General features: G+C 44.4%; 1 protein-coding gene across 2 annotated transcripts in view; it reads right to left on the bottom strand.

The window, feature by feature from the left end:
• Positions 1-3411: 3411 nt before the first annotated feature.
• Positions 3412-26987, bottom strand: part of MBD6 (methyl-CpG binding domain protein 6) — a 78018-nt gene continuing 54442 nt past the window's right edge. For both annotated transcript variants that reach the window (XM_040425745.1, XM_040425743.1), the window contains exons 8-13: positions 25961-26153; positions 25556-25734; positions 24215-24967; positions 12105-12157; positions 7680-7755; positions 3412-5465 (exon numbers count right to left, since the gene is read on the bottom strand). In XM_040425745.1, coding sequence (XP_040281679.1) covers positions 5394-5465; positions 7680-7755; positions 12105-12157; positions 24215-24967; positions 25556-25734; positions 25961-26153 — 1326 coding nt within the window. In that variant the 3' untranslated portion in view covers positions 3412-5393. The remainder of the gene's footprint in view (positions 5466-7679; positions 7756-12104; positions 12158-24214; positions 24968-25555; positions 25735-25960; positions 26154-26987) is intronic.

Here is a 26987-nt window from a genome sequence, read left to right as displayed (position 1 = left end):
TAACATACCCTAAAGTCCCAAAGAAACCATTATGGGGATTGCCCCCCCCCCCCCCCCTTTTCCCCCCTAGAAACAGCGCCACGTTTTCCATGTTCTATGCCTGGTAATGTTGCTCGGCTTCACTGACATGAAGGAGTATGAGCTGCAATACCAGACACAGATCATGGACAAAAGTGGTGCTGTTACGTTTTTTTCTTATCCTGTACAACTCGTTCAAATAGTCTGGGTAAAATAGTCCCATCAAAGCAATGGGCAGCTTGTTGATGCCTATATAGAAGGCTATGTTGTCTTATAATAGGTGCACAGTATAGGTGTTCATTACCAATTCCTAAATTGCTGTAAACTGGTACATTTCACAAAAAGAATAAAGTTATTCATGCCACATGAATATAGCCTCATCCTGGAGTACAGACTCGATTAGGACCTACAAATAATATTCCTCACTCCGACGTGCCTGGCACCTGCTTTTCAATGGCCTCTTGGTAGGACAGTCACATTACAGTTTCATTTTCCGTTCTTCTGATCCATCAGAAGAACAGAAAATAATGGATTCTGTATTTTGAGCATCTGTTTTAGCCATTTCCGTCTGAGATCTGTTATTTTTGATGAGAGAAAAAGTCCTCCACGAAGGACTTTTTCTTTCATCTAAAATAACAGATCTCAGACAGAATTGGCTAAAATGGATGCAAAATGAGAGTAAGGGAGGCATCAAAATTAAGGATCGAAACAGTGATGTGATGTGAACCCGGCCTTCAATTTAAACAACTGCAAAATGAACCCAATAAAGCAAATTAACAAACGAGTACAGTAAAAACCCAAAACAAATCACTGCAAAAGACACAAGCAAATCGCAGAGAGAGAGAGAGAGAAAAACCAAAATAGGGTCCCAATTCCCCTTTATATGTGGACTGACCGTGTACACCCTCTCGCCAGCCATGCAGCCTGCCTTCATCCAAAGCTTCAGTGAAAAGGTGGCACTGTGGTCACAATACCCAATACTATGAACATCACGTACATGTTACTACTGTGTACATGCATATGTGCATGGGATATAGTCCAACACCATCTTGTACATTGCGCTGGTACTGCTAGGACTAAACAATATTTTTGGATTAATGCTTGGGGGAGGGAGGGTCAAAGAAAAAAAATTCACTGTAAAATTACAAAAGCATAAATCTTTATAGAAGACCCAGTGCATCACAGCAGGGAAAATGTCCATCACCTCTGCATAAGGCCTCATGGTCTGCAAAATGTGGATCCTCAAAATACGTATGTGGTCTGTGTTCCGTCTGCAATTTTGTTTACTTCAATGGGTCCGTGGTCCGCATTTTGCGGACCTATTCTATCTTTTTGCAGAACGGACATACGGTTGCAGAAAGCACACAGATAATCCATGTGTAGAACATGTCCTACACTTGGCTGCAAAATGTGGACCACTGAAGTCAAAGGGTCTGCAAAAAAAATGCGGATGCAACATAGACTGTATCCAAACTCGCGGACTGCAAAATACATCCTGTCATGTGCATGAGACCTAAACTGGATAAAAGTCTGACCTGTGAAGGTCCAAATGCTGGGGGGAGCTTGTCCTGGTGGAGATATGAGACCATCAAACATCCAATCTCTCATCCTTGAGATGGTCCATATGCATAAACAGCTAAATTGTTACACGTTTCTTTGTTAAAATACATAAAGGCCGGTCTGTATTCGCTAAAATACATTATAAGGCCTCACGCACATGGCCTTATCAGATTGCTGGTCTCTGAAAAATGGATACCTTCTCTGGAGACGTATTGCGACAGAGTGCCAACATTTCTGTCTCATCCCTTAGAGCCGGCACACAAGCGTGACGGATTAGGTCCGGATGCGTTCAGAGTGCACCATTTTGCAAGCAAGTTCAGTCCGTTTTTTCCGCACAGGTGCAATGCGTTTTGATGCGTTTTTCACGCGCGTGATAAAAAAAACGGAAAGTTTACAAACACCATCTCCTAGCAACCGTCAGTGAAAAACGCATTGCATCCGCATGCGATGCGTTTTTCACTGAAGCCCCATTCACTTCTATGGTGCCGGGGCAGAATATCAAACATGCTGCGTTTTTCACGCAATGCAGAACTGATGTGTGCGGTGCTATGCGTTCACGTCACGCATTGCACCCGCGCGGTGTAAAAGGGGCCTTAGAGTGCAGCTGCACAATGTGTCAGTTGTGATTTGAGGGCTGGTAAAACGTTTAGTTGTCTCTAAACCCAAAAAGTGACAGCATCAACCCATAGAGTGAAGCACAAATCACTACTCCTAGCAAATCTTAAAATCCTGTGCAGGTAAAATGCATCTTAGGATCTGTCCAGCAGGAGAAGAAGCAACGAAGGAATAAAACACTTCCCAGTCTTCACTAGGTAGTTTGGCATTCGCCACTTTGGTGGAGACTGAGGAACAAGCTCATGAAGCATCTGGTTATTGATAATACAAGAGACGTTATCAATAGAAAATCTAGATTTTGGAGCAGTGCCGCCATGCCAATCCTAGCTACATATATTACATAACATTGTTGTACATGTAGAATGGTCAAATGGAAAAGAGGAAATAACACGGTGCTAGGTTTTTCTAAATGTTCTCTCCAGGCCCATCACCATCTTGTCACTATTTTACAGGTATCACAATAGTAAATGACTAGATGTGCAACTATAAAAGAGGCCTCTTGGCTCTCCAGATCTGTCTTAGGCTACTTTCACACTCGCGTTTTGCACGGTTCCGTCTTGTATCTGCACAGACGGACCCGCACAAATAATGCAAACGCTTGTATCCGTTAATAACGGATCCTTTTGCATTATTCATTAAAAAGAAAGTCTACGTCAAAACGGATCAGTCTTGACTTACATTGAAAGTCAATACGGGACGGATCTGTTTTCAATTGCACCATTTGTGTCAGTGAAAAACGGATACGTCCTTAATGACTATCAGGATGGATCCGTTAGGCTCTGCATGGTCAGACGGTCAAAAAAACGCTGCAAGCTGCGTTTTAGTGACCGCCTAAAAAACGCAACGGAGACCAAACGCAGCCAAATTGATGCATTCTGAACGGATCCTTATCCATTCAGAATGCATTGGGGCTGAACTGATCCGTTTTGGGCCGCTTGTGAGAGCGCTGAAACGGATCTCACAAGCGGACCCAGAAACGCCAGTGTGAAAGTAGCCTAAGGGATTACTTGTATTTCCCGTGAAATAACAATCCTGGACTTATTTTAACCTTCCTAGAAATGCAGGAATAAATTGCCAACTGGGCGTTATCATTCCGATTGTCCTTACAGGCGAGAAAGTATTAAGGACGGAAACAAATTCTGTGGTTTTAGCTTCCAAAACTGCATCAGGAAACCTGAATGATGGATTTGGAATACACGCTGAATGAAGCGGGTTTTCTTTGGCCCACTATTTTTTTTGCACCGTTTTTCTTAGGGGAAGGTGGGGGGGGTTACACTCCAATGCATATCGGCATTTCAGCTTGTGTTTTTTGGTGCGGATGGATAAAAATGCACGGACGCATACTGAGCGTTTTTTGCCACTTCCCATTCAGCTCAATGGGAGATTCAGAGCGGCCAAGATAGGGCATGATGTTGCTGCTTCTTTTTTTTTTTCATTTGGAAAAAGTGCTGCTTCCGATTGCAATGAATGGGGGGCTGTTTAGAGGCGATTTTTAGTGCTGATTCCACTCAGAAACTGCACCAAAAACTCAGTGCGAACAGGTAGTGTGTATTCAGACTTTTTTTGCCGCGATTCTTGTGAGTTAATGGGGAATGCAAGTATTTACTAAATCAGAAGACATGACAGGTCCTCTGTTACCCTCCTATAGCATACATTTATAAAATTACCTATAAAAATACCGTAATTCTCAGCTAATCGTCTTCTCTCTACTGCCCGCAGAGAATACTTGATAACACACCAGTTACCAGGATATAAAGAATAAGAGACCGATTATGTCGTTTGCATGTGATACTTACGATCATTACTCCTATATACGGTTATGTGCCGTTGTGGCATTACATTTCATGCCGCCTAGTTCATCATTAGACACAGATTAAAAAGTGCGCTGTTAAAATGTTTATATGCAAGACAGTATATTGGATCCGAAATTTAGCGATAACTGGTCAGATATTGTGCAGGGGTCACTTGTAATATATGGGACTCCCTTCTATATAATGTAGGAAATCTCATTTAGTGGATGCAGATGATTTATCAGCTAATGTCTTAAAACGCGTGTTATTTCCATGCTCTGTACAAACAGCCCGGCATCTGATAAAAATGGTTTCGATGGGAGAGTTGGGCCCTAGCCATTAAAACAGCAACTTTGCCAGAAAAAGAAAGTAGTGACCTCCAGTAGTCCAAGGGTTATTCCTATCTTAGGAAATGCTTGAGAGTTGGGGATCCCACTGCTGGGGCCTTCACCTAGCTGGAAAATGAGGGTTTTGAGATTCACAAAAGCCACTTCCCGAATGGAGTTCACTGGAGAGGCGGCGCTGTGTGCGGACCTCTGCAATGAAGTCTATGGAGGTTGTATACAGATAGTAAAATGTACGTATATTGTATGTACGAGACCTTAAAGGTGCTGCAAGGTGAAATGGAGGCAAACAGTACAAGTGAGAAACCAGAAAACCTACAAAACCTGTGACATGTGCATTAGTGACCAGGACAATGACTGTTTTAGCATTTTACACTTCCAAACCAAAAGTACCAGAATGTAGAAAGGATAGGAGAAAAACATTTACATAAAACAGAATAAATAAATTAATGTAATGGACAAAGGAACAGCACGTGAGAGGATGTGATCGTGTAGATTGTGCTTTTAGGAGCCTATCAGAATCACTTGATGGTTCATGGATTTTCTAGCGAGTAGATACCAGCATCTAGTGGTCCTCCACTTGGGTTACACAAGTCCCAGTATACATCATTAGTGATATGGCTGGCAAAGTATGCTGGGACCTTTAGACCAACACCAGTTTGGGGCCACTAGGCATCTAGACCTGATTACAGTGTTTCTTCAGAGCCCATTTCTTGTCGTAAAACGTCAAGATGCCGCTAAAATATTACTATATACAAACGAGAATTTAGAAGTGGGGATAATAGTCTGCTCCTACCTCAACACCCTGGAAAACCGCACAGATATGCCGCCCCTTGCCCTCTTACAGAAAAAAGGGGGAGCTATAATATGTCAAAGGATATATGTCTAGTGTTATAAATCTCATACAAAGATCCCAACACTAAATAAAGCGCTGTGAATGGAGTGGGCCCGGCCTAAGCCCACACTGGAGAGGAGCCGACTGTACTGGGGAAGTGCCTCTGAGGTGTAGATGAACAGACACCGGTCTGTCGGATACGGTGCTAAGAATCAGCATGGTTACATTATTCTAAATGATCCTCCGTCGTCTGTTCTTGGCTGGTCGACCAGGGCGGTTCTGGCGGATAATGGGACGTTCAGCCTGTAAGAGATTAAAGGGTTGACACTATAGGTGAAAAAAAAAGTACTTGAATATTATAGAAAAATAAGACTACGTTTCCTCTATGTCCTTTTACTATCCTATACTATTTCATTGGGCTCAGATATGGTTTGGGTGCGTCCACATGGGGTGTACGCACTGTGGATCTTTCATCTTAGATATGCGGGTAAAAAATCTGCAGGATTTTTAAATCTCATCCACATGCTTCATTAAAATCTGCATGGAATGAGTGTGGAAATTGTGACATGCATTTTAAAGGCGTTTTCCAGGATTTTTTAACTTAACATCAGTAGGGATGAGCGAATCGACTTAAGATGAAACATCCAAAGTCGATTCACATAAAACTTAATTCTAATACTGTACTGAGCAGGAGCTCCGTACAGTATTAGAATATATTGGCTAGAATGTTTCATCCGAAGTCGATTCGCTCATCCCTAGTCATCAGTATCTGATCTGACACCCGACGATCAGCTGCGCCGCGGCCTTCTTGCAGCTTATCCTAGACCAGTGAGGTCACGTTCATCAGTCACATGACCTAGGTGCAGCTCAGCCCCATTTAAGTGAATGGGGCTGAGCTACAATACCAAGCACAGTCGCTATACAATGTACGGCGCTGTGCTTGATGAATTGACAGAAGGCAGTGGACATCAGTTAAAAAAAAAATCTCGGAAAATCCCTTTACATATCCATCATGTCAATTTTATCCTTTGCGATGCATAGGATGAAGTCCACAGCAAATCGACTGTAAAATCTGTATATAACTAAGTAACTAATGCAAATCTTTCCACTGCTTCTGACTTCTTATGTGAACATGTCCTTCAAGGGATTCTGTCACCTCTTTTTACCCTATAGAGCTGCGGACATGCACGGCTAGATCGCCGCTAGCATGTCCGCAATATACCTGTCCCATATCTCTGAGTGGTTTTATTGAGTGTAAAAAATCAGCTTGGTAAGGAGCCCAAGGGGCTGTACTAACTGTTCTGGAGCCCAGCCACCCCCATGTGAAGGAGCCCAGCACCGCCCGCGTCCTCCGAATCTCCTCCTTGCTCACAAAGTCATAGCGCTGTAATCTCGCGGTGCGTGAGCTCGCACATGTGCAGTTCCTTCCCTAAGGGTGAGGCCAGCACAGAGAAGGAACACTATACCGGCACCAGGCATCGCGAGGTTACGGCGATTTGACTTTGTGAGCAAGGAGGAGATTCCTGGATACAGGCGGCGCTGGGCTCCTTCACAGGGGGGTGGCTGGGCTCCAGAACGGTTAGTACAGCCCCTTGGGCTCCTTACCAGGCTGATTGACATATATATAGGTTAGTACAGCCCGTTGGGCTCCTTACCAGGCTGATTGACATAGATATAGGTTAGTACAGCCCGTTGGGCTCCTTACCAGGCTGATTGACATATATATAGGTTAGTACAGCCCGTTGGGCTCCTTACCAGGCTGATTGACATAGATATAGGTTAGTACAGCCCGTTGGGCTCCTTACCAGGCTGATTGACATAGATATAGGTTAGTACAGCCCGTTGGGCTCCTTACCAGGCTGATTGACATAGATATAGGTTAGTACAGCCCGTTGGGCTCCTTACCAGGCTGATTGACATAGATATAGGTTAGTACAGCCCGTTGGGCTCCTTACCAGGCTGATTGACATAGATATAGGTTAGTACAGCCCGTTGGGCTTCTTACCAGGCTGATTGACATAGATATAGGTTAGTACAGCCCGTTGGGCTCCTTACCAGGCTGATTGACATAGATATAGGTTAGTACAGCCCGTTGGGCTCCTTACCAGGCTGATTGACATAGATATGGGTTAGTACAGCCCGTTGGGCTCCTTACCAGGCTGATTGACATAGATATAAAATCATTTTTTACACTCAATAAAACCACACAGAGATATGGGACAGGTATATTGCGGACATGCTAGCCGTGCATGTCCGCATCTCTATAGGGTAAAAAGAGGTGACAGAAGCCCTTTAATGCTTTACTACAGATTATTAAAGCTATATTTCTAAGAAAGAAAACAGTATTAAAGCAGTGTGTTACCTTTCATATTTAGCACTGCAGAGTAGACCTGTATGGCCAAGGACTACTGACCTACACTGGTCTTAAAATATATTACTTGCAGGTGCATACAAAAAATATGTTCTCCGCTATGAGAGCTGCGAGTACACTAAAGGAGACTTGGGTACAACTCTTACATTTAAACCATTGGCGGGATCTATAGTTGGCCATTTTGCAGGAACAGCTTCTATACGAGAGCCCATCCTCTGGGAACTGGAATCACAACAAAGTGTGAAAAGGTCAGAATCATAAGGCAGTGTCTCCATGTGCAAGTCATATTCCATCACAAGGACTGTAACATTATAATACTGCGCAACATGCAGAATAACTGCTCCATTACAGCCTTGTTTTAGAAAACAGTTTTATGGGAACATTGTCCTATGAAGCCATGTTGCAGCACTGCATGTAAAAATCATAATCACATATTTTACTAATATTTTCAGTGGTGCACTATTTTATATACATATTGAGCTTTGCGCAAAACTACATAGGCATTACTTTCTCTAAATTGTGTGGGGATCCAGATGTCATGGTGAATTACATATTACTATTTTACCTATACTAACAAAAGTCTTCCCCGAAACACCCCAAAACTAGAGTAAGTGCTGTATAGTGTAAGTGATGTCCGGTTATGTCATTTTTATCTTTATACTCCCTTGCGTTCTGATGCTGTGCTCCAACCAGCAGTAAAAGGCATTGACAGGACTCCTGAGCTCACGCACATAATGGAGAGGACTCAAAGAGGAGTCCTATAAATGCATTTTACTGCTGGTTTGTGGGGGCACAGCATCCAAATACAAGTGGGTATGAAGAAAAAACTTACATAGTCTGAGTCAGCACCACAGTCGCTTACTCTAGTTTGGGTTGTGTTTTGGAGCTGACAGATCCCCTTTAAAGTATACCTTAAGTGAAAAACAGATACTTCATAAGGCCCCTTTGCATTGCCTGAACATTGTAAACTGTATAAAGTACGTTTAAAAGCATTTTTATTAAATATCGAATAAAAATTGGTTTTCCACCACATTCAAAAATCAGGCTGGTGGTGCGAGTTGGAGTCTGGAATCTCGGATGAATATGTACCAGCTCTGCAAAACTCGCACCCCCACAAATATCTCAGTGAAGAGTATAGGGGCTGAAAAAAAAAAAAAAAAAGCCCACACATAAAGTGGCGTGATGGGAGTCCAGGCCACTATACTAGGTCTGTACTACTACACTATGTGACTCCAATGTAGATTGGAGTAAAAGGTACAACCACTGGTGGTATGATTTAAATGGACCCCCACCCCCACTCAGTCAGCGGCTCAATGCTGGTTTATTAAACTACTACTGAACATAACAAGGTGCTCTGTATTGCTCAACGCGTTTCTCTGCCGCTACTGCGCGGTATTTCCTCAGGAGCAACGGCAACCTAATCATAGAGGGCACTGTTCAGATTCAAGTGCATCACTCAGTGGCGAGTGTGCAGCAAACATGTGTTTCATTAAACAGGAAACAGAACAAAACAAAAAATGCTGCACGCCTCTGATGGTGTGCGTGCAGCAAGGTAAGTAGCGCGGGCGGATCCAGCACTGTTTAAAGGGAGTCTGTCACCACATTTCAGACCGATCAAATAGGGTTATATGATCCACCCAGAACTTAAAAACAGTACCTTTGTTGCGGCTGTGCGGTCCAAATCGTAGCGGGCGCATGCGCAGTAGGTATCGCGATGCCCTGCCAGGAGCGGGCATCGCATTGCGCATGCGCCCGCTACGATTTGGACCGCACAGCCGCAGTGGAAAAGGACAGGGGAGGGGAGTAAACGGGCGGGCAGAGGCACACGGAGGGCGGGGTTATGAGCCGTTGAGGAGGTGCTGCCTGGGGCTCCGAGGATTGAGAGACCGCCCTGGGCACTTGAGAGGGCTCATTAACATAACCTTATAAGTTCATTTTCGGCTAAAAGAAAAGTCCGTTTTCTACAACAAAGGTACTGTTTTTAAGTTCTGGGTGGATCATATAACCCTATTTGATCGGTCTAATATGCTGAAATGTGGTGACAGACTCGCTTTAAATGGAGAAAACTCCGCCCCCGGACCAGCCAAGCCTCCAAACCAGGAGCCAATGAGGTACATCCATCCTCATTCTCACGCCTCCTTTTGTCGTCTCACACTATATGCTCTCGGCGTCCAGGGTTTATATATTATTGTGATTTAAGCTTCGGTAACCATCATCCACAGATACAGACCTACTTAGCGATCTTCTATATCCCAACCACAGCTATTTATAACATCAAGTATATTACATGCCGTGTTTTGCAGACGTATTAGAAAAAGCGCACAAGCGCAGCATGTAAAAAATACAATATGGACTGTTATATTACACTCATCACTCTATCACCTAGAGGAGACTAGTGGTATAGACACACCACCGTCCCCTCCAGAAAAAAATGCATGTCCAAGGCTATAGTGGGATAAAGTGCAGACTCTTCACCTCAAATGAAACATGCATAGGATATTGAATCAATGAGGCCACTGGGTTTAATCATGTCAAGGGTCAAGGTCCATTGGGCCTCCTTTCTCAGGAGTAAAATGTCTATATCGCCCCCTCTGGGTGATATCCTCACATGCTCTATACCCCGGAACAAAATACAGTTTCTTATTGTGGGATGGTTAATCGCAACATCTTGTGCAATAGGGGTATCACCAATATTAATGATCTTTAATTAGTGCTCCCCTATTCGCCTCCCGAATTCACGCTTAGTTTTGCCCACGTATTATAGGCCGCAAACACGTTGCCAAATATACAACCCCCACTGTTCTGCAATTGATGAAGGACTTGATGTCACAGCTTCGTCCAGTAACAGAGCTCATAAACTGGCCTCCTTTTTTGATGACCTTACATGCAATACCATTGCCACATCTAAAAGTGCCATTCAGGTTTTTTTTTAGGTCAACCAGGTCTCACTAATTGGAGAACTGAACGCACTGTGGACCAATTTGTCCCTCATTGGAGTCACATAGTGTAGTAGTACAGACCCAGTATAGTGGCCTGGACTCCCATCACGCCACTTTATGTGTGGGCTTACTCTTCACTGAGATATTTGTGGGGGTGCGAGTTTTGCAGAGCTGGTACATATTCATCCGAGATTCCAGACTCCAACTCGCACCACCAGCCTGAATTTTTGAATGTGGTGGAAAACCAATTTTTATTCGATATTTAATAAAATGCTTTTAAACGTACTTTATTCAGGCAGTTAATAGTGTCATACACCTAGTACGCCAAATAGTTATCCATTTAATAGTTAATTTGCCTGAACATTGGGCAGATCACCGCTAAAAAGTGCTCGTTATCGATAATCTGCATGCGTAAAGGTGCTGCTGATTACCTGAGGAATGAGCCGAACACGGTTCATCAGGTAATTGGATCATTTGTCGGCAGCAGATCATCGTGCCATCTAAATAGCAAACAATAATTCTGTATGGCAGTGTGATAAGTGATGGCATTAGTGATCACTCCTCCCCATGCTGTAGAGGAGATCTGCAGCCCTCTCCTTGTTCCCATTTCATGTTAGGGTACTTTCACATTAGCTTCAGGGCGGATCCGACAGGCTGTTCACCCTGTTGTATCCGTCCTGGCGCTATTTCCCTGTGCCGCCGGACTGCCGCTTCGTCCCCATTGACTATAATAAGGACGAGTGCGGAGCTCCGGCGCAGCACGGCAGTGCGCGGTGAGAGGCCGCCGGACTAAAAAGTCAGACATGCAGTACTTTTAGTCCGGCAGCCTCTCGCCGCGCACTGCCGTACTGCGCCGGAGCTCCGCCCCCGTCCCCATTATAGTCAATGGGGACAGTGTGGCAGTCCGGATCCGACAGGGTGAACAGCCTGTCGGATCCGTCCTGCCGCTAGTGTGAAAGTAGCCTTACAGATAGAGTGGAGCTGCAGCCCAGTCACCGATCACTATGTCTACAAGCACCATACTCCCTTCCTCAGTCACACTGCCTGCTCGATTTAGAACAGAAAATGTTTTCCTAGAGTTCAATATAGATGGCCTATCCTCAGGATAGGTTATCAATATCTGGACAGTGCTGGTCCAACTTGAACCCCCACAATCAGCTTTTTGAAGAATTCAAGGTGCTCAGGTGAGTGCAGCAGTCTTCTCACAGCTTATCAAGCACAGTGCCATACACTGGGTAACAGATGTGCTCATTCCCGATAACCTGTCTGTGTAAAAGGTGCCAGCAATCACCCAGTGAATGAGCAATGAAAGATCATTCATCTTGTGATCGCCTCGTTCTCTAGGCACCGAAAAAATCATCGTTAATGTGCAGCAGATTGTGCCGACTAAACAATTATCTGCTGCTTTGGAACAATGATTTTCTAGGGAACGCTGTATCTATTGATTGCTGCATGTAAACACAGCCCTAATCTATGCTGATGATCTGACATATATCGGGAGCGTCTGATCCGTTCCCGATAATCTGCCAGATTATCTGTACATGTAAAATGACCAGAAGTTCCAACATTTAAAGACCTAGTAAAGTGCAAAGGAAGCATTAACTGATATGTAATTGTTGCAATTTAACCTACTTTTGGCCTCTTCTTCTTCCTCTACGGGAGCGTTTCAGCAGCTGGGGTGGCACCTGATGGGCAGAAAGCAGCTTAGTTCCTGAGAGCATTAAATACACTTATTCATTAAAATTTTTTGCCCTGTAACTCTTGAAATGACCAGATTATACTCATAATACACCCTATACAAAGAAGTAGCTCTAGTCATGTATTAGTGAGTTTAACCAGAACAACCTTACAATTTGTGTAAAAATTATCTTCCAACATTGACATTTTGAATGATAACACCGTACAGCACATCAAAAACCGTTCTGCGACTTTGTCTTCAAGGGGCTGTCTCATTTGAGACACTGGTGGCATATTGCTAAAATATGCCACCAATATCAGATAGGTGCGTGTCCCACCTCTGGGATCTACACCCATCTTCAGAAAGGGAGAGGAGAGCACACAGCACATCCATGGTCGAGCTCCATCCATTTCTATGGGACTGCCGTAATCAGCAAAAGCACTGCCTCAGCCATTTCTGGTATAGAAGTGAATGGTGCTGTGGCCGTGTTTGCAGTGGGCTCTCCATTCATTTCGATAGGACTTCCGACAATGCCAAGCATGCATCACTATTTTGTACAATTCCCATAAAAATGAACCGAGAAGAAGCTGCCCAGGCGCGGGGTGCTCTCCTTCACTCTCGAGGTCCCATTCTAGAGTTACGTGCCGTCTCAGAGGTGGGACCCGCACCTATCTGACTTTGATGGCATATCCTAGTAATAACAGTGCTCCAGACAAAAAAAATATATATATATATATATATATATATATATATATATATATATATATATCTCTCAAGGAGCCATTGGCTCCTAACCTGAAAAATTTAGGAGCCAAATAAAATTTTTAGTCGCCAACTTTAAAATACATATAATATAGCTGGGATGCTTAGGAGCATGGGGTTTTCTAAGCTACAGCCCACGCAGTTAAAGGGGTTGTGCACTCATTTCCATGACCTGTCAGACTAGCCAGATTTGCGTTGGTAATCCCTAGGTGCCGGGCCTTGGCTCATTCACTTCCAGGCCTCTGCTGCTTGTCTTGGGTTTCGCCATGAAAACTTTTATCTTGATGCCGCAGCAGCCAATCGCTGGCCACAGTGGAGATCTGCCCCCTTTGCATCACAAGACCATTTACCATAATGCAAGGGAAGCAGTGATCAGTTATTTGCTGTAACGGCGTCAAATAGGAAGTTTTCATGAAGGGACTCAAGACAAACAACGGGGGCTAGGGAGCAAACAAGCCGGGACCCAGCACTGGGGATCAGGTAAATATGATCACCAACAAAGGTCCTGCCAGTCTCAGAAATTAGTGTATACAAACCCTTTAAGGTTTCCATTCACTGCCAGCAAGCAGACGTGGGAAAGGTAGGGGACCTCCTCTGGCAGCTGAACTAGCCTGTGCTTAACCCCTTATAGGCGGCTTCAGTGCCATTTTCCCTCTTTTTAACTTTACCACGTCTTTGGAGCAGAAAGGAGCAGCTAAGCGCTCTCTGCCCATCACCCACATGTCAGTAAGGAGCCGTGCACGGACAAAAACACACTAATAAATCTGCATACGGGTGACTCGCTTCGTGTTATCAGCCGTGCATAGTGTTGAGCGAACTTGTGTTTTAAGTTCGGCGTCTAAAGTTCGTGTTCGGGTTATCGAAGAATCGCGTTATGGTCCGTGGTAGCGGAATCCATAACGCGATTCTTTGATAATCCGAACTTTAGACGCCGAACTTAAAACACAAGTTCGCTCAACACTAGCCGTGGACTGTGCGGCCCTAGTTGAAATGTGTCCAGCAGCTCAGCTCCACAGCACAGACCCAACTCCAAACTTGCCAGACTACTGGAAGCGGGAGCACAAGATGCGGGAACCCAAGCCACGCCCACCCTCTATGCCGGGTAGTGTGAGGGGCGGATCTTCACCCAGCAGATTTCTGCAGCGTGTGTCTGCTGGATGAAAGCCTTTTTTTTCTTAAAGAGGCAGAGCTGCGGAGGGTCTAGGCGCAAATGGCGACAAGACTACAAAGTCGGTCGCCATTTGGAGCACTGAATAAGCAATCTAAGTCTAAGAGGAGACCATAACCCCTTTAGGACCCTGTCATTTTTCACCTTAAGGACCAGTCCGTTTTTAGCAAATCTGACATGTGTCACTTTATGTGGTGATAACTAAAACGCTTTAACGTAGGCTACTTTCACACTTGCGGCAGTGTGATCCGGCAAGCAGTTCAGTCGTCGGAACTGCCTGCCGGATCCGCCGATCTGCATGTGACTGAAAGCATTTGTGAGACGCATCCAGATGCGGATCCGTCTCACAAATGCATTGCAAGAACGGATCCGTCTCTCCGCTTGTCATGCGGACAGACGGATCCGTCTTGTATCTTTTTTTCACATTTTTACCGGTCTGCGCATGCGCAGACCGGAAGGACGGATCCGGCACTAATACATTGCTATGGGGCAATCAGGCAAGTCTTCCGTTTTTTTTCGCCGGAGATAAAACCGTAGCATACTACGGTTTTCTCTTTTGCCTGATCAGTCAAAATGACTGAACTGAAGACATCCTGATGCATCCTGAACGGATGGATTGCTCTCTATTCAGAATGCATGGGGATATGCCTGATCAGTTCTTTTCCGGTATAGAGCCCCTAGGATGGAACTCCGTGCCGGAAAAGAAAAACACTAGTGTGAAAGTGCCCTTATCCAGACCATTCTGAGAATTGTTTTCTTGTCACATATTGTACTTCATGACAGCGGAAAATTTGAGTCAAAATATTGAAAAAAATATATAAAATGTACAAATTTTTTTGAAAAATTAGCAAATCTCCAAATTTCTATTTCTCTACCTTTATAATACATAGTAATACCTCTAAAAATAGTTATTACTTTATATTCCTCATATGTCTACTTCATGTTTGGATCATTTTTAAAATTAATTTTTTTTTTTTTTGGACGTTAGAAGGCTTAGAATTTTAGAAGCAAATCTTTACATTTTTAAGAAAATTTCCAAAACCCAATTTGTTAAGGACCAGTTCAGTTATGAAGTCACTTTGTGGGGCTTACATATTAGAAACCACCCATACATCACCCCATTTTAGAAACTACATCCCTCAAGCTATTCAAAACTGATTTTACAAACTTTGTTAACCCTTTAGGTGCCCCACAAGAATTAAAGGAAAATGGGAATGAAATTTCTAAATTTCACCTTTTTTTTTTGCAGATTTTAAATTTTAATCTATTTTTTCTGCAACACATCAAGGGTTAACAGCTAAATAAAACTCAAAATCTATTACCCTGACTCTGGTGTTTACAGAAACACCCCATATGTGCTCAAAAAATGATGTATGGCCGCACGGCAGGCTTTAGAGTGGAAGGAGCACCATATGGCGTTTGGAGAGAGGATTTAGCTGGAATGGTAATTGAGAGCTATGTCGCATATGAAGACACCTTGAGGTGGCCCTACAGTGGAAACCCCCCCAAAAAATGACCCCATTTTGGAAACTATACCCCTCAAGGAATCTTTGAAGGTGTGTAGTGAGCACTTTGACCTCAAAGGTCTTTCCTAGAATTAGGAAACACTTGGCAGTGAATGCAAATGAAAAATTGAATAATAAAAAAAAACTGCTTTACAACCACATATTTCACTTTCCTAATGGGTAACAAGACAAAATGCACCCCACATTTTGTTCCCCATTTCCCCCCGAATACGGCAACACCCCATATGTGCTGAAAAAATGATGTATGGGCGCACAGCAGGGCTCTAGAGGCAAAGTGAAAAATATGGTTTTTGCAGGCTTGAATAAACAGACTTAGGTGCCAAGTCGCATGTTAAAAATTTCCTGAGGTCCCTAGAAATTAAAAACCCCAAGAAGCGACCGCATTTTGGAAAGAGCACCCCCGTACAAACATTTTAAGGAGTGGAAAGGGCACTTTTGACCTAACAGTTGTCTTACAGAAAAGAATATGTAGTGGTTGTTGGAAAGTGGATGGCAAGCGAGGTGGACTAAGGCCTCGAAGTGACCCCATTTTGGAAAGAGCGTGTCCGTACGAACATTTTAAGTGGTGGAAAGGGTACTTTTTAGCAAACCGGTGTCTCACAGAAGGCAGAAACACTTGTTAAAGGATTTCAAAGCACACATTTGTGAAAATGAAAAATTACTAGCAGATAGGGGTGGGCGATATGGCCTAAAATCTATATTGCGATATAATTTTAAGCATGTGCGATATGTGATATATATCGCGATATAAATAAAAAGTAAAAAAAGTTTAAACACGCCCCCCCAAATATATTTGGGGGGCGTGTTTAAACTTTTTTTTACTTTTTATTTAATAACCATTAGTCTCCTTAAGGGCTAGAACGTAGAACCCTTGTCATATTCACCCTAATAGAGCTCTATTAGGGTGAATAGGACTTTACACTGCTTTGTGCACACAGCAGCAGGGAGCTGATCCCCCTCCCCTAAATGGTGCCATCCACAGATCCCCCCCTCCCCTAAACGGTGCCATCCACAGATCCCCCCCCTCCCCTAAACGGTGCCATCCACAGATCCCCCCCTCCCCTAAACGGTGCCATCCACAGATCCCCCCCTCCCCTAAACAGTGCCATCCACAGATCCCCCCCCCTAAACGGTGCCATCCACAGATCCCCCCCTCCCCTAAACGGTGCCATCCACAGATCCCCCCTCCCCTAAACAGTGCCATCCACAGATCCCCCCCCCTCCCCTAAACGGTGCCATCCACAGATTCCCCCCCCCTCCCCTAAACGGTGCCATCCACAGACCCCCCCCCCTCCCCTAAACGGTGCCATCCACAGATCCCCCCCCCTCCCCTAAACGGTGCCATCCACAGATTTCCCCCCCCCCTCCCCTAAACGGTGCCATCCACAGATTCCCCCCCCCCCTCCCCTAAACGGTGCCATCCACAGATTCCCCCCCCCTCCCCTAAACGGTGCCATCCACAGATCCCCCCCACTCCCCTAAACAGTGCCATCCACAGATCCCCCCCCCCTCCCCTAAACGGTGCCATCCACAGATCCCCCCCCCCCTCCCCTAAACGGTGCCATCCACAGATCCCCCCCCTCCCCTAAACGGTGCCATCCACAGATCCCCCCCTCCCCTAAACGGTGCCATCCACAGATCCCCCCCCCCCAAACGGTGCCATCCACAGACACCCCCCCTCCCCTAAACGGTGCCATCCACAGATCCCCCTCCCCCCACGCTCACAGGAATACATTTAAAAACTAATCAGTAACTTTAACTTTATTCATTGGTGATCTCTTTACTGTATACCTTACTAGGTCTTAGCTCCGATAACAATACAGCAGGCAGTGCGGGGGGCGGCGCTCACTCACTGACGTCACGCGCCTGCGCGCCTAGTGGGAGGAGCAGGCGCGTGACGTCAGTGAATGAGCGCCGCCCGCCCGCACTGCCTGCTGTTATCGGAGCTAAGACCTAGTAAGGTATACAGTAAAGAGATCACCAATGAATAAAGTTAAAGTTACTGATTAGTTTTTAAATGTTCTACTGTCAGCGGCGTGGCCCTGTATAGTCTAACCCCCAGGCAAGTGTCCCTGTCACCATGGGAACGCCTGGGGGTTAGAATATACCATCGGATTTGAGTTTTCACGCGCTCACTGAGATCGTGAAAACTCAATGATTTACAGTCAGTCCCTCCCCTCCTCCTCTTTTGTCATTGGTGGTCAGCGGCAGCTGCGCACAGTGGGGAGGGAGGGACTCTCTCCTTCTCCACTGTGCCGGCTCAGGAGAAGATGGTGCGCGCAGAGAGCGCGATCATATCGCAGTCCGGCGATATAGGCGATATGCTCAAAATCCATATCGTGGCACAAATTTATATCGCATATCGCATATATCGTCTATATCGCCCACCCCTACTAGCAGACCCCAATTTTTCACTTTCACTAGGGGTTAAAGGAGAAAATGCACCCCAGTATGTGTTTCCCATTTTCGCCCCATTCAGGAAATACCTCATATGTCCTCGTAGCCTGCTGTATGGGCGCACAGCAGGTAAACAGCAAAATATGGATTTTGCTGGTGGGCCTGAATTGGCAGCCTTGGATTTTAGGTGCCATGTCGCATTTAAAAAATTCCTGAGGTCCCTAGAAATTAAAAACCCCAAGAAGCGACCCCATTTTGGAAAGAGCACCGCCGTGCGAACATTTTAAGGAGTGGAAAGGGCACTTTTGACCTAATAGGTGTCTCACAGAAAAGAATATGTAGTGGTTGTTGGAAAGTGGATGGCAAGCGAGGTGGACTAAGGCCTCTTGCACACGAACGTTTTTTTTTTCCATTCACGTTCCGTTTTTTGCGTTCCGTATACGGAACCATTCATTTTAATGTATCCGCAAAAAAAAAAACGGAACGTGCTCCGTATGCCTTCCGTTTCCGCATTTCCGTTCAAAGATAGAACATGTCATATTTTTGTCCGCATAATGGACAAGGAAAGTGCTGTTCTATCAGGGGCCAGTTGTTCCGTTCCGCAAAAAACAGAATGCACACGGAAGTCAACCGTATTGTTTGCGGATCTGTTTTTTGCGGACCGCAAAATACTAAAAAAAAGCCATACGGTCGTGTGCAAAAGGCCTAAATCAGAGATATAGAGTGGGAATTTTACAGGGAGCAAAAAGGATGAAATCAAAAACATTCCATGGATGTGTGGTAGATTTTAAAACACTCCAGGCCAGGTTTTTCAGGGGTAAATGGTGTCTTTCCTTATCCCCCTTTTGGAACATACCCTGCATCTTTTTTGGTTCCTTTCCTTCCTTGCTGTCTCTGGGGACTTGACCTGGAAAATGTTGCCCTGGTACGAACCGGGCACCGTAACTTCCTGGAGTACTGGGACCCTCCCCGGCCTGGGCTTAAAAATTAGGGCCTTTATTACCACCTCTTGGAACTGGAGGAAAGTTCATGTGTGGCCTGCAGCCTGAAATAGCACGTACGCATTGCACATTGCCAGCTGTACAATGTGTACGGCCAGCTTTTTGTACCACACTCTCGTTTTTCATGTGGCACTGTAGGGCTTCAGAAGTTGATCTGAAAGATCCACCCCTCCCATGTGCATGTTGTAGTTCAGGATACAAACTGGTTTGAGGACAGTGGTTGTGGTACCTCGTACAGGAGCAGGGGAGCTGGCGTTAGTGTGAATGGTGGTCAGTACAAGGACGTCCCTTTTGTCCTTGTACTTAACAAACAGCGTGTTCTCATGGAGGAGAGCCCTGCTTCGCCCATTCTCAGTGGTTGCCCTACCAGGGATCTAGGGAGGCCTCTCTGATTTTTGTGCACTGTGCCGCAAGCCACAGTACCTCTGGAAGTAGGGACATGAACAGGGGTATGCTGGTATACTAGTTATCCACATAGAGGTAGTAACCTTTATCTAGCAGTGGGTGCAGTAAGTCCCACATGATCTTCCCATGAACTCCTAGAATGGGGGGCATTCTAGGGGTTCTATCCGGGAATCTTTTCGTTCGTAAATGTGGAACTTGTGGGTGTACCAGGAGCTACTCTCACAAAGTTTGTATATCTTTATGCCATACCTTGCCTGTTTGCTAGGCAGGTACTGGCGGAATCTAACCCACCCTTTGAAAATTAACAGAGACTCAATTACACAGACATTTTTCTCTGGGTTGTACACCTCAGCAAACTTGGTGTTAAAGTGGTCAAGGACGGGCCTAACCTTGAACAAACGGTCAAATGTCAGGTAATTTTGGGGTGGGCACTGTGCATTGTCGTTGTAGTGTAGGAATTTCCTAATTGACTCAAATCGTTTCCGGGTCATGGTGTTACTGTAAATTGGAGTCTGGTAGAAAATGTCCGAACTCCAATATTGTCTAACGTTTGGCTTCTTTACAACGCCCATATGCAGCACGAGTCTCCAAAATTTCATCATCTCTGCTGCACTTACTGGGGTCCAACCAAGGGGTCTAGCGTATGCCGATGTAGGGTTCTGATCAATGAATTGATGGGCATATAAATTGGTTTGGGCCATCTAGTTCAGTAAAGCCCGCAAAATCTATCTATATTCCGGAGCTGCCCTCAAAATCCGGAATTTGGGGCTGATAATCGTCAGGGGGTGGAGTCCATGTGGGCTCAATCTGGGGGGCTGTTATTCTGCGGCGCCTTCTAGAGGGCAGAGGACTAGAAGAAAGTTGCAACCTCTTCTCCCTCACTCACCCTTGCGACGTTTCAGTCCACTTGCTGGGGCTTGAGAATAGTCCCAGCAAGTGGACTGAAACGTCGCAAGGGTGAATAAAGGTTCACACTTTTTCACCAACGGATGTGCTGCGGTGTCTTTATTCCTTCTGTATTACACACCTTGGTAAGGTGTTTTCATCGCTGGCACCCATTCATCTACTACTAGGTGTGCTGCCCTGAACTTTCAATATATATATATATATATATATATATATATATATATATATATATATATATATATATATATATATATATATATATATATATATATATATTAGAAAACTCCAGCAATGTGCGTTTGTCTCAAAGAATATTTCGTTTATTATGAAAATGCGCCGTCGTGATGTGACGTTTCGGCCACTTAGGCCTTTATCAAACTATGTGAAAAATACAAAGGGAGGGTGATAATTACAATCATGTCAGATATCCAACATATGGTGTACAAATAAATCTATAATACATACAGGAGTATAAGGAGCACAAAATGTCCCACAAGTCAATTCAACATATTACAATCCATAACATATTATTTTGAAAAATACCACAAGAGAGGAAAAAAAAGCACATTAGAGGGAAAGGGAAAAAAAGAAAAAGAAAATTTCAAGTCAGCATTTCCAGTGATGAGAGTCTACATAAGCCATGAGTCAAGGAAACCTGGGAGGACGACCCTGATGTAGAACAGTTAGGCTCAGTTCACACCTGAGCGTTTTACAGCGCGTTCCTACGCGCTGTAAAACGCTCAACAAGGAGAAACCAATGCTTCCCTATGGGAATGGTTCCCACCTGGGCGTTTTACAGCGCGTACGATCGCGCTGTAAAACGCCCGACGCTCAAACAAGTACAGGAGCGTTTTTTGGGGCGCTTGTCGCGCGTTCCCGTACATAGACTTTCGGGAACGCGCGACACTGTGTGTACGCTTGTCTCTGTATGCGCGCTTGTAAACGCCCGTACAATCGCGCATACAGAGCGCTCCTTTCAGAACGCTCAGGTGTGAACTGAGCCTTAAGGACAACTATTGTATACAGAGATCCAAATACTATCTGCATATTGTGTCGCATCAAGGATGGTTGGAAGAGATTGTTGGCAGGATACATGAGGAGCAAGGTGATCTGTTATGTCGGTGTTAGTGGAGCTATGGGCCATGGTAGAAGAATGTATTCACACTACTTAAATAAATCGCAATGTAATAACACATAAAGCGACACAATATGCAGATAGTATTTGGATCTCTGTATACAATAGTTGTCCTTAACTGTTCTACATCAGGGTCGTCCTCCCAGGTTTCCTTGACTCATGGCTTATGTAGACTCTCATCACTGGAAATGCTGACTTGAAATTTTCTTTTTCTTTTTTTCCCTTTCCCTCTAATGTGCTTTTTTTTCCTCTCTTGTGGTATTTTTCAAAATAACATGTTATGGATTGTAATATGTTGAATTGACTTGTGGGACATTTTGTGCTCCTTATACTCCTGTATGTATTATAGATTTATTTGTACACCATATGTTGGATATCTGACATGATTGTAATTATCACCCTCCCTTTGTATTTTTCACATAGTTTGATAAAGGCCTAAGTGGCCGAAACGTCACATCACGACGCCGCATTTTCATAATAAACGAAATATTCTTTGATACAAACGCACATTGCTGGAGTTTTCTATTTTATTTACTACACGGGGTGGGAACCCGACTCCAAGCAGCAACCCTCCAGTGTGCCAGGAGGCCTACATCTATATATATATATATATATACACACACAGAGTTTTTTTTTTTAACTACACGAAGAAAAAAAAATCCGCCGAGTAAACTGAGCAGACCGATCAGAAAAATTGATGTTTCTGATCAGCGCTCAGCAGGTGCAGGACGCGCGCACGCACACAGATATGTACGTGAAAAAATCTACACTAACACTACCTAAATTTGATTTCTATTTAAAACTAAATCAATTTTTTATAGGAAAAAAAAAAATATTTTTATAAAATAAATAAAATTAGAAAACTGAGCACAAAAGCGACCAGTAAAAAAATGGTACCTATTGGTGCTCAGGGCTGCTGAACGCACGGAAGCGGACATTTGGTGCGTCCATGCAGACACTGCATCTAAAAAAAAAATATATATATATATATATATATATATATATATATACACACACATACATATACACATACACACACACACATATACATACAATGAAACACGATGGCAGTACTGGACAAATAAAGATGACGGGTGCTAGGTCCAAGGGTGTAGCTGCTTACCCAATATCATAGTCAGGAAACCGGACAGCACTCCAGATAAAAAATAGTGATTTATTCACCCATGAGGTACAGTGAGGCAACGTTTCAGCTCATACAAAGAGCCTTGAGAAAGGCTCTTTGTATGAGCTGAAACGTTGCCTCACTGTACCTCATGGGTGAATAAATCACTATTTTGTATCTGGAGTGCTGTCCGGTTTCCTGACATACATACATATACTATATATATATATTCTAACTATTCCTTCAAAAAAAATAAAAAATAAAAGCACAGATGAAAAAAATATGCTGAACAGTGGTTTACGGACAGTACCATGAGATTTTATTTTACTTTTTAATTAGGCCAACAGCACCTGCAATGACTGAAAATAATCTAACACAGCAATCTAACTCCTGTTATAGGTACCAGAAAAAAAGGTGTCAAGAGTTTGCAGCAAATGGTCTAAGGGTACTTTCACACTAGCGTTTTTCTTTTCTGGCATTGAGTTCCGTCCTAGGGGCTCTATACCGGAAAAGAACTGATCAGTTTTATCCCCATGCATTCTGAATGGATAGAATTACGTTCAGGATGCATCAGGATGTCTTCAGTTCAGTCTTTTTGACTGTTCAGGACAGAGATAATACCGCAGCATGCGGCTTTTTTTCCCATAGGAATGTATTACTGCCGGATCCGTCCTTCCGGTCTGCGCATGTTCAAAAATAAATGCTGGATCCGTTTTTCCGGAGGACACCTGGCATCCTGATCAGTCTTACAAATGCCATCAGTTGGCATACGTTTTGACGGATCCGGCAGGCAGTTCCGGTGACAGAACTGCTTGCCGGATCACTCTGCCGCAAATGTGAAAGTAGCCTTAATTGGCCTTTTCAATCATTAGTGCATGGACAGCTTAAACCAGGAACACACTAGAAATCAGACAGCAACTGTACATATGTCATTTAGTGCTGATTTGAAAAAAATGTTAAAGGAGTTGACAAGCGAGGTAACATTTTTAGTACAGTGCTCAGGGTGGTTTAAAAAGAATCAATACTCACCACCACTGATCCCGTTCCACTCCCATTTCAATGCTTAATGGGTCCCCGCTGGTCTCGGCACACAGGAAATGCCAGCTTAGTCCATCACTGGCTGAGAAAAGTATAGCGCCATGGCTAGCGATTGGCTGAGCAGGCTTCTCCTGGCATTTCCTGCTTGTGGAGACTGGACCAGTGGAAACCCAGATGGAACGGGTACATCAGGGATTGAGGGATGGTGAGTTTTGATTCTTTAGTTTAAAACCACTCCGAACACTTTACTAAAATTTTGCAATGCACTGGACAACCCCTTTAAACATTTTGTACTCAGTGGGGACAACGGCATCAGCGCTGGAGTGGCCGGGAATTAACCGGTGAGTGAGTTTATTTTTTTAATATTTCCTGCACTTAATTTCTTTCTAATTGTCCTTGAAAATCCCTTTAATTACTAATTAACCTGATTTATGTATGCAGTAATGATGGTTCTGAGTATGAATGTGCAATCAGCAGAATATGGACAAGAACATATGCAGAATACATACTCCTGTTTCAGGCTCCTTGAACTGTATGAGATTACGGAAGCCATTAAACGACGGTGCATTAATACTCTACATGCTTATTGTATTCAATACGTACATCCACCTCCTGCTCCCTTGGCTGTTCTCCTTCCTCATGCCAATGGTGTGTAAATGGAGGGATTCCCAGCACTGGTTGTGCGATTTCTTGGCTCTGTCCTGCTTCCTCTCCATCATTCTGCGAGGTATCTTCCCCATTATATCTCCAGTAAGAGTGTCTGGAGCTGGAAAACCTATCACCACGAGGCCTACGACCATATGATCTCTCAGCCCGAGATCGACCATTGAACCTGTAGCCCCGTTCTTTGCCCTTCGAAAGATCCAATGATTCAGGATGATTTACTGTGTTGGATGGGTGAGGGGAGCCCATCCAAGGGAGAATGTTTGGAGAAGCTCCATTAGGGACCTCAGAGGGAAAGACAGAATCAGTTAGGAGTCTGCACTTTTTCAGTGGAGACGCCTCTGGTTCTGTTTCTGAGGCAGAAGGGTCCATTGACTGGGATAATGTGTCTGTTCTTGGGGGATCAGAAGGTGTGTCTGGAGGAAGGTCAATATGGACTGGTCCCTGAAAAGGGGGGCCTTTGGGGATGGGGCTGGATTCAAAGGCACTTGAGGTGTTGGAAACAAAGGAACCAGGCCGCAAGGGGGTAAGCGGCAAAGTTTGAGACTTGTTAGTCAGATCAGTTCGTTGTGAGAGAAAACTGGAGTCCAAGGTCTGCTGGGAACTTGACGGGATTTGCGATGTAGTAGTAACGCAGATTTCTGGGTGGGGTGATGGGTTGATTTCTTTCTCTGATGAGGATGATGAATGGTTCTGCGGTAAGAGACAATTGCAGCTTCAGATATTGAATACATGGAAAAGTTGACAGTGATAGAAATAGATAGAGGGAAGAAACCAACTTGACTGAGTTGATCATTTAGGCTACCTTCACACTCGCGTTTTGTGCAGATCCGTCATGGATGGATCCGTTCAGATAATACAACCGTCTGCATCCGTTCAGAACGGATCAGTTTGTAATATTTTTAACATAGCCAAGACGGATCCGTCCTGAACACCATTGAAAGTCAATGGAGGACGGATCTGTTTTCTATTGTGCCAGAGAAAATGGATCCGTCCCCATTGACTTACATTATGTGTCAGGACGGATCCGTTTGGCTCAGTTTCCTCAGACGGACACCAAAACGCTGCAAGCAGCGTTTTGGTGTCAGTCTCCAGAGCGGAATGGAGACTGAACTGATGCATTCTGAGCGGATCCTTTTCCATTCAGAATGCATTAGAATTAAACTGATCCGTTTTGGACCGCGTGTGAGAGCCCTGAACGGATCTCACAAACGGAAAGCCAAAACACCAGTGTGAAAGTAGATTTATATGAAGGATCAAAAGTCAAGAAGGAAGAATTACCTGGTTGTTGGTGCGCGGTCCTTGCAAAAGGGACTGTCCGTGGAAGAAATGCATTCCCAGCGCCCCCGGGAGAGACGGTAAAAAAGCCTGCTGGTTTTGTAGCAGGGCATGTGCCCCCAAAAGAGACTGGAGACTTCCCATCTGGGCACCGGCGCTAGTGTTCAGAGCTGCAAGATCCCCTGTAAAAGCGTAGCAGGTTATTTTTTTTATCAGTTTATACAAGATTTATAATATTTTTCCCCATGGATTACATTTAAATTATTCGGGTAAGAACACAATCCCAACAATAATGTAATGTATCTTATGTCATAACATCATATGAATCATACAAAATCCTAACGCAGTAGGAGGGATTATATAGGAAAAACATCACAAATTCCAACATCTGCTGGCATTCTTGCCTACCTAGCAATCCAGCAGTAAGCAAAGGGTTGAGCAGAGGCGGCATTAGAGTATGAAGCCTGCCAGGGGGTTGTGGCTGGTGGAGGTGGAATGGGCTGTGTGGTTCGGACGGAGGGAGCTTCCCCTCTGATAAGGCAGGCGAGTTAGTGGTTGTAGTGATGGAACCGGATCCGGTACAGGAGGCATTGATACAGCTCTGAAACAGGAAGATAATCACAATTGAAACATTTCACTGTGGTTTATAAAGGCGCTTCCACACTAATGCTATGTTCACACAGTAGATTTTGTAGGGCCTAAATCTGCCACGGTTTCTCACTTTCAATAAACCCACTCACATTGTAGCTCCACTGACTGGAGCTAAGCCGTGAAAGGACATCTGTAGTGGTTTCCAGTGGAATAAGTTCAGACACCACCACAAGAAGGGACATGTTCTTACTTGGTGCGGTTGTGGCTTTAAGCAGCAGACGGCAGCGCGGCCTCCCATTGAAAACAATAAGGAGTGGACACCATGAGTCTGCCGACCAAAATGTGCCATAGGAATGGGCCCTAACTTGTTTATTTTATTTTATTTGTTGAAGGGGGGGGGGGGGGGGGTCCTGCAAGAAGAAGAAAGAAGACGACAACAGCTGCGCGATCAGGTGGATGAGGTAAGTAATTTTTTTATTATTTTTTAACCCTTAATGGACACTTTACTTAGCATTCTGTATTAAAGAATGCTGTTATTTTCCATTATTGTTATAATGGAAAATAATAAAATCTACAGAACACCGAACCCAAACCCGAGCTTCAGGGAAGAGGTCTGGGTTTGGGTCTGGGTACCAACATTTAGTTTTTTATCACGTGCGTGCAAAACACATTAAAAAAAAATCACTTTGCACTCGCGTGGAAAAAACGCAATCACAGACAAAACTGACTGAAATGGTGTGCGCACTCGCACGGGTTTCCCGCAACGCATCTGGACCTCTTCCGCCCGTGTGAAAAGGGCCTAAGAGTAAGCTTTATAGACATAAAACCAGAACTCCTTTAAAGA

This window comes from Bufo bufo, chromosome 3, assembly GCF_905171765.1.
Source record: "Bufo bufo chromosome 3, aBufBuf1.1, whole genome shotgun sequence".
Taxonomy (NCBI): domain Eukaryota; kingdom Metazoa; phylum Chordata; class Amphibia; order Anura; family Bufonidae; genus Bufo; species Bufo bufo.
Note: the sequence above shows the minus strand (reverse complement) of the source record. Positions and strands in the feature narration are given on the sequence as shown.